Source organism: Vanessa tameamea, chromosome 9, assembly GCF_037043105.1.
Source record: "Vanessa tameamea isolate UH-Manoa-2023 chromosome 9, ilVanTame1 primary haplotype, whole genome shotgun sequence".
NCBI classification, from domain to species: domain Eukaryota; kingdom Metazoa; phylum Arthropoda; class Insecta; order Lepidoptera; family Nymphalidae; genus Vanessa; species Vanessa tameamea.
The window spans coordinates 13,294,129-13,303,384 of NC_087317.1; the positions used below are offsets into that span (position 1 = coordinate 13,294,129).

The 9,256-nt window shown below is 33.5% G+C and overlaps 1 protein-coding gene across 4 annotated transcripts; it reads right to left on the minus strand.

Annotated features, from left to right (window-relative positions):
* Window positions 1-2,331: 2,331 nt before the first annotated feature.
* On the minus strand, window positions 2,332-8,766 carry LOC113393798 (ecdysone oxidase-like). Of its 4 annotated transcripts, none has more exons than XM_026630861.2 (4): window positions 8,584-8,766; window positions 7,392-7,518; window positions 4,814-4,944; window positions 2,332-4,133 (listed from the first exon to the last, which is right to left on the minus strand). In XM_026630861.2, exons 2-4 carry the CDS (start codon window positions 7,513-7,515, stop codon window positions 2,580-2,582), a joined length of 1,809 nt encoding a protein of 602 aa, XP_026486646.2. In that variant the 5' UTR covers window positions 7,516-7,518; window positions 8,584-8,766; the 3' UTR covers window positions 2,332-2,579. The 4 variants fall into 4 exon arrangements, with proteins under 4 accessions (XP_026486646.2, XP_064071981.1, XP_064071982.1 ...); XM_064215911.1 differs by having other exon boundaries at window positions 8,480-8,589; XM_064215912.1 differs by lacking the exon at window positions 8,584-8,766 and adding an exon at window positions 8,294-8,353.
* Window positions 8,767-9,256: the final 490 nt, after the last annotated feature.

Consider the following 9,256-nt stretch of genomic DNA (forward strand, 5'->3'; position numbering starts at 1 on the left):
TCGTTCGGATAAAGCCGCAGATTCAGCTAGTAGTGTATATATCTAAAAAGTAATCTTGATATTTCGATACTTATGTAATATAATATCTTTGGTGTCTTGAATATGTTTAGTAACTTTCTCTAACAGAATATTTCACAAAGTTCTTCTCGTTTTATAATTTATATAATATATTGTGTAATGGTTAAACTAAAACAAAGAGAAAATATAATTTGAATATTATAATAGGTGATATCCTCCTATCAGAACTCTTCCTGACATTGATAGTTTAACAATTTAAGTCCGCACGTAAATTGAGTGCTCAAACATAAGTGCGCAAAAAATATATCTCTCAGTCTGAAACCGCTTTCTGAGACACGGAAATATAATAAACTTAAATATATTTAAACTTAAATTTCACCTAAGCACTGTAGATTTTTTTTTCCCATATTTAGATTTTGTTGACAGAAATACTTTTTTATTAACCAGGGGTTTAACCTCATATCTTAGAATGTTCAGCCTTATAAACTAACAACTTGCAAGTGCTTACTTCCATAGAGCTTAATTGGAATATATATATATATATATTTTATTAATTGTAGCTATTACTGTACACATACAATTATTTTTGTAGATTTTTTCATTTCGCGATGTCGGTATAATGTCGACGTCATAATGACGGAACAATAATTCCAAAATTGAATTTTTCAATCTTATTTCTACATTTCTTGAACTATATGAATATAGACTGTCTATTATAAAGGAGTATATTTTTTTTGGTTTTGTACTACCAAGCCACGTTTCTTCGGGTCAAACATGTGATAGACATCTATTTCCGGTAATAACGGTTGGGGACCGGAAGTGGTAACTTTAGACGAGGGGAACCTTCCTAAGGAGGACACCTGCCTTCATATAAATAAATACAAAAAAATCTGTACCTTCAAGTTATGCTTGACTGACTATTAACGTGTCTTGAATGTTAGTTTAAGTTATTAGAAGTAGGAAATTAAGAACTTGATAGATCTGAATATTACATCATAAGCTTTGAACCTAGACCCTTACGATTAGATTGTATGTCATTTTAAATTAAATATTTATTTTAATATTTATAAATTTTATTTGTAAATACTTAATGTTAATAAATGACTACATACTTACTTATATAAACTTCCAATTTATCAGTAAGTATATATATACCAATGAAAATTTTATTAAAATTATAGATTTGACAAGTAGTTTAAATACTAAGTAATTTCTTTCCAAACCGCTAGTTTGAATTCATTTTTTTATTTAGTTAAGTATATTGCTTTTAATATCATTATTGAACACTGAAGAGATTGTCATTAACGTCAATTCCTGTAGCTCGTTTAAACTTGTCTAATGTACAGATTTATAATTAATAGAAGATTGAACTAGTTTGATTTCCTCATCAATCAAACCCAATGACAAAATAGTTTGTATAATTATATTATACACCACACGGATCATGTAACCGACCACGTCGCGGTCGCGAGTTACGTCTGGTTACATATGACTCCTAACTGGGGGTGAAACTGACACCACGCTCTGTGTCCACTGCTTTGCATAGCTACGGAGTGAAAGCGACGGCTCCTCCGTTGCCTAACGATGATTTTCCGTCTATTGTTCGAATGCACCAACACAACCCGAGGGATTCCGTTCGATGAAATGATTAAATTAAACTCTAGAATTCATGATGAGCATAAGCGATCAGTAAAAAATTTTAACCTCGTAAACGTCAAACTATTGAATTTATTACTCCGTTAAGCATGGCGGGAGCTCAGAATTTTTTGTCCAGATCCATGTTCCACTGATCACCTCAATGAAACGTTAATAATCAAAATTACAAAATAAACTAATCAAATAGCACTTATGTGTTGGTTACACGTATGTATTGGATAGATTCTACCAGGAAGGAACCGTAAGGAACTTAGTATCAGTAGTGGAATAACAGGGGGGCGGGAGGGGCGTTTCGCCCCAGGCCTCCAGTCTTAGAGCCCCCAAATACATCCGCGTTCCACTGATCAAATCCTAAATAAGAATTTAACTCTACAGCCATCTAGACTTTTTAAACATAAATATATTTTTTTTTTATATTTGTAAAACTACATTTTTTTTTAAAGCTTTTCATTCAGCTTTTCCGCCCGGGCCTCTGATGGGCATAGTCCGCCACCAAACTTGAAAATGTTTACCAGCAAGTAAAAACTTATTTTTTATATTTGGTTAATTGATGAAAAATTACTTTTAGTATAACAAAGCGATATATATTTTTTGTATCCACCTTTTAATTCCATTGATTAGATAAAAATTCTTTAAAAAAAATTACACTTAGTATAGTCAAAGTTTATTATCATAATTGTATTATTTAAAATAATGTCGAAACAAAATCACATATAAATCATTCAGTCACAAAATAAAACTTATTTCAAGGAACAGCGTCAGAACTTTAGATTATCGTCCTAAAATATAAATGTTACGGTAAACATAGGTATGTAGTACTTATATGAAAATTACTGATCAAGTTTATCAAACCTAATCACAACGTCATTTGCTTTGTAATTAGTCAAATTATCAGAAGGGTTAATTTAATTTTTATTTAAATAACCCAGAGTCTTATAATAATCTTTGATATAGTCCGCCGCTTTTTCAGCTATCATTACGACGGGAGAATTCGTGTTACCTCGAACTACATTTGGCATTACACTGGCATCAGCTACCCTCAATCCGTTAATTCCTTTAACCCTTAGTTCTGAATCCACTACTGTTCCCATAGCAGCCGTGCCAACAGCGTGCCAAGCAGACATAGCTGTAGCTTTCGCAAGGCACTCCAAGTATTCTCTATCAATGAAATCATTACATTGTTCTATGTCAAATTCGACAACAAAAGCGTTTTTCGAGTTGAAATAAGACGTGCTAGCTATTGACCGAGCTGTTTCTATGGCACCGGGATAGTAATCCAAATCGCTGCCATCATTAAATGTTCCTGAATAAATGAGCGGAGGATCGAGAGGATCGAGGGACTGCAAGCGTACTCGTCCTCTGGACTTCGGCTTAAGATTTACGACGGCTAACGAAAGGATTTCCAAATCTTTATTTAAGGAATCGATTTTTTCACAAATGCTTGCTTTGAAACCTAAAATTTCTAGACACGCTACATAAAAATCACTATTAGCGTAAATACATGTTGGATAAATAGCGAAGTCTGGTACATTCGCAGCTTCATTGTAAGATATGTACGCGCCTAAATCAGAAGTTCTAACGAGCGATCCGCTTCTGTCATAAAGATACCTAATGGTATCCATGTGGACATTATTTTTATCCAAGTCGCATGTCCCATTATCCGCTGCTAAATACGTCAGTACCATGACGTGATCATGAAGATTTTCTCCAACAGGCAAGTCTTTGACGACGCTGATACCCATTTCTTCTAAATGCTCTTTAGGACCAATTCCTGAAAGGAGCAATAATTTTGCAGTATTAAACGTTCCTGCGGTCATAATAATTTCTTTATCAGCATAGAAGATAAATTCATCACCTTCTAATAAAACTTTGACTCCATACGCCGTTTCATTTTCAACTAATATTTTAACAACGTGGGCCTCTTTTAAAACAAACAAGTTATTTCTCTCCGATGCTTTGTTGAGGAGTGCAGTGAGAGAACTGTGCCGTTTACCATCTTTAATGGTATGAGAGAATCTTCCTGCGCCTATTGTGTTTGGATTGGTCATATCTTGAACAATATTAAAATTCAGCTCCTTAAAAGCTTCGAGAAATTTGTCGGTAGCAAAAGTTGAATCAGTAGAACCACTAACTTCGATTTCTCCATCAAAACCATGAAGACTTGCCAGGTCTGGATTGATAGTAATTCTTTCGTCAGTCAAATATTCGGTTTTTTTGAAGTACGACAGAACATTATCCCAATTCCAGCCCTCCCCGACTATAGAGGCCCAATCATCATAATCAGCCGGAAAGCCACGAGAATAAATCATGTCATTAATGGATCCACTGCCTCCCAGCATTTTACCACGAGGTTGTCTCTGACTGCCATCTTGTAGAGATTGACTTGAATAGTAGTCATTTGTTGTAGTGAAATTCCAGTCGTAATAACTTCTTTTCATACTGTCCTTGAAGCCAGGAATCTTAAAAGATAATAAATTCTTATAAGATAGATATATAATGATACAGATAAACCGCTATTAGGTCGCGATAGTCGCGATAGTCGCGAAATAGTAGTGCTTTCCTGGCACGTTGCCGCCTTAGATAGACGTCATAACAATTACTTAGCTGTTTTTTTTCCAATTTGCAGTACACCGTACCCTAAACGTCTAAAGGCACCATTATTAAAACATATTATTTGAAATTAAATAATAAATTAAATTGTTCTACAGCTTCCTGTCCCGGCTTCCCATGGCTACAATAAGGGTCTACATAAAACAATTATATCATTATATATTACGCAGCTGACATCAATAAAACTACCCGACTTGGAGTCTTGTTTTTGTGACATTTTCTTCATTGTATCATCATTGTAACTTCATCATAAATTACTCCGTACATGAGCGTGTTCAGACATATAGACAAACGCGGGAGGGACTTGCTTATAATATATAGTGATAGAACTTGCCATCGTGGTTTTTCCAAAACAATACAGAACTTGGTCTTCCTAAATCTCAACTCAGCTTTAGAAAACATATTCATCATATTCTGTATATTTAACTAAAAAAATATATTAATTCATACAAATAAACTCGAAAGAGATAATAGGAATACTAATGCTTTTATTTATTCATATATTTCGATGTATATTTAATAAGCTTACAATGCTATCTTGAGGTGGATCGCCTCCAGCCTCCAGTAGCAGGACGCTGACCGGCAGCGCAGACAGCCTTGCAGCCAGGGTGGCCCCGGCAGTGCCGCCACCCACCACGATGAAGTCAAAATGGGTCCCATCTGACAATAAGTACAGTCTGCTTTTACAATTATATAAATTATAGCAATTTAATGATACATCATCAACACATATGTAACTCTTAAAAGAGCCGACAAGGCCCAGTGGTTAAAACATTTGAATCTTTAAAGAAAATTGCTAATTGGGGTCAAGCCAGGGAAAACACCACTGACACTATCATATGCTTAGTTTCTGATATTAATTAATCTGAAGAACTGAGGGGAACGCAACATATTGAGGATATCGGTGTAGGTACGACGGCGAAACCATTTGGTAGAACAATGGCCAACCGATGGCTAGTAAGTATAGCCTATTTTTACGCTACTCTTTTCAAAAAGAGTACCGTAAAAGTAGGTTGTACTGTAGCAAATGTTTATAACTTTGACGTAAACATTCTTGGGAGTCAAGTTGGTTTAAACTTTAGTAATTTATATTTTAATTAATTACTCTACAAACCAGCTTTTTATATATTTTATTTGGGTACAAAAATGAATAAAATTTGGTGTCAGTATTAGACGAAATTGACTGGAAATTCAGTTGTAAGGGTCGACACCCAATCATAAAAAATAATATAAAAAATATGCATATGTCACCTTAAATTGTAAATACCGTTTTTATATTGTATGGATTATAATCTATTGAAGTGAAGTTCAATTAAATTAAAAATCTCTAACCTAACCTAACCGAAAGATTATTATCATTATTATTTAAACAGGCAATATGTAGTTTAAAACTTTAAATTAAATACAACACATCATTTTTATTATATTTGATAATAATTTTGCGAAAGTACAGCCAGCGACAATTTTGATGAAAAAAAAACTATATGTTCTTTATTCGACTAGACTTAAGGTTTTTCCGAGGAGAACCAAGAACAATCTTCAGTAATTACACTTTTCTCCAAATTAAATAACATATAAGTGACATATAATATTTAAAGTAAATGAATGTCATTTATTGTCTTTTCAAATGTGTCTAATTTTATTCGTAATAATACCATAATTCAACGGTGTTTCTTATTTATTTTACATCATGAAGTATATGTGTATTATTAAAATAAAATTATATTTATGCATCCGTTCTAAAAATCAGGAACTAAATAATATTTATAAGTGCTGTGATTACTTTGTTTAAAAAAAAATAACGTCTACGATTGATTTAAACTATGCGTACTTCTTAATTTTTAATTGCCTCCTTTGATCACGGGTCTTCGCCGCACTACTAAAACATAAGCCTTAACTCCTTTAAAGGTTAGGGCTCATTCCACTAAACTGTTCCACCGTCCACTGAGAGTTAGTAATATCACATACATATATAGGCCTCTGGTGGCCACCTGTAAGGAGTACCCACTGCCCATAGATGCTGGCGCAGTAAGAAATTTTCACCATAACAAATGTCAATAACATTATCAATACGTCACCATATTTGGGAACTAAGTTATTACAAGGGTAAGCTATTATCTTATGCCTGTATGCACTGCTTACTCAAATCGAAACACAGCAATACTAAGTATAGTAGCTGCTTAGCGGTGGAATACATTATAATTGGATGGCATCTACTCAGACTGGCTTGCACAGAGTTCAACCAAGTATAATTATGTACGTGTACCTATCGAATCGCATTTGAGCAATGTGGTGGAGAACCTCGAACCTTCTTCGAAAAGAGAGGAGACTTTTTAAGGAATATAAGCATTGGAATTGCTTGGTCAATTCTTATTCGGCTAAAATCGGAAAATAAAAAATAAATTGTAAAAAAAGCAATGTATCAAATGATCACCCTTCGCGATGTCTAATCAACAATAGTTAATGCTTAGAAAATTAATTAATATTAATAAACAATTTAATTAAGGGGGAAATTTCTAACATGAAATCTGAACAGAGAGCCAATGATTGCTCTTACCATTAAATAGTTATATATCGTCGTGTTTCACATTGAGTTAACGCAAACGATACGCACCAATCGATATGGCACTTGTTTAAATAAAACTTGTGAAATAACGTTGAAACTGGTGGAGTAGACAGCGTGGAACGCTTCATTCGTTTTATTTACTAGATAAGCTTTGGTGGCACATTTTTAGCAACAAGGACATTTACGAAAATCTTTGATGTTACTGCCTTTGCAATTTTGATACTTGAAGTTTTAATAGTATTTAATGATGTTGTCTAAGAATTTTACTATTGATATTTATTTTCAAAGATATAACTACAATATTTTATGTTCTGATACTCATAATTTAAGATCTAATGGATTTGGTACCACAATTGGAGGGTTGCTTAAAACATTGACTATGGTTTAAATGTAATCCGCATACATAGGTAATTAAGGATACTTAGAATCATAAACACAATGTGAACAACGTCTCTAATAAAGAATACATAATCATTTTCTTAGTCTTTACTAATGAATCTTTATAAATCTAAGATAACTGATGCGATACCTGACTACTAACTTTGAACATTAGCTTGCGGAGGCCATGGCTCCTGGACGAGGCATTGTGATGCGGCGAAAAACTGCAAGGCTGCGGCGAATGTGGCGCCGGCCGCGCCTCCGCTCTCACAACCTACTTCCATCATAATCTACAAGAAATTATAAATATTGATTTAATAATAAAATACGATTAATTATTGCAAACAATCTCAATCGTCGGTCAAATGTAGGTATGTATGGCAAAGTCACTTATTTGATAAAACTGTTATTATTGAAAAGGCTATACATAGTATATGATATACTGATCATTATCAAGGAGACCGCTAATCTGCATATGATAGTCATAGATATAATAAATATATGTTTAAAAACACAGATACACTGCATAAAGTAACTACACATTATATTATTCGGTTATGTGAATAACAATCTGTTACTTGTATAGGTACAAGTATTGAGTAGTAGTTTTTTTATGACCCACCCACCTGATGGCAAGTGGTCACCACTGCACAGTCATTGGCCCCGCAAAAAAATTACCCGCGCCACCAACCTTGGGAACTAAGATGTTACTTTCCATGTGCCTGTAGTTACACTGGCTCGCTCACCCTTAAAACATGAACGCAGAAATACTAATTATTGCTGCTTGGCGGTAGAATACCTGACGAATTGATGGCACCTACCCAGGCGGGCTTGTACAAAACCTTACCACTAAGTGAACTAGTTACTTATGACATAAAATGCTTCTACAGTATTGAAATGAAATATAGGTCAACTATCAACGAATGATCTTAATCACAAATTAGAAAAACTTACAACAAAATATTCAAGACAAATAACTATTTGAAATTGAATTAAAATGTCTATGTACATTACTTAATGTCGTTCTGTAAATATTTTATAATTATTTATAATACAGCAACTAACCTGGGTTATTTATTTAAAAAATGGAATAAGTAACACTACTTCGACATGAAAATATATATCAACTACTTTTGTAAGTATACCCTCGCGCTGAAAAATTATCATTAGCGTTACAGAATTAAATTGTAGGTGTTTTATAATAAGATCTCTTAAAATATTGCTACAACAATACGGTTGAAAATAACATACCTAATTTTATAATTAATTATGTAAACTCAAATAAACTAATGATAATATTATTTCAACACAAACATGGCGCTTAAAAGATAGAAGAGTGAAAATAGTGTACTTACTTTTCACTCGTTGGATAAAACTGTGACAAAATACTACGTAACGTTTTATCACAGATTCAATAAATATCTCGACCGTGTTTATCTAATGTGGTTGTGTCGATATCTGATTACTTGAAGAATATTTATAGGAGAATCTGCGGCGCATGTTATTATTATATAGTTTTCCACATATCGCAGGTTGTTGAACTCGGCGGCAATGCAAATGAGAAATACTTATGTGTGATATGTTGAAGTTGAATTTTACAGATATTTTCCGCTTAAATACATACGCGTTATATAATGCAATGTTACTTTACGCCGGGGATGCTTCGTATTCGATATGATTCAGTCCGTTTTGATAATATACATATATATGTATATTTGGCTTCTGTAAACTTCACCTACTTAGTATACATTTCATGGGCTTAGGACCCGCAATCTCGCTATTCCGTAGTAGAGGATATTTTGATACAATTGACATGAACTCAATTTTTATTATTTTAAAAGTTAACAAATCAAAGACTTTGTTAGAACTGATATAAAATATTTAATCCAATCAGGTTGATGTTTTTCATTCAGGAACGGTTTTCTGTAAAGTATTTTGTATGGGCACCCTATATTCCAAACGGCGACAATATTGAAAAAAGTATGTAAAACAGTAGCGAGCGACTTATTCAATGACTTTGAAGGCAGC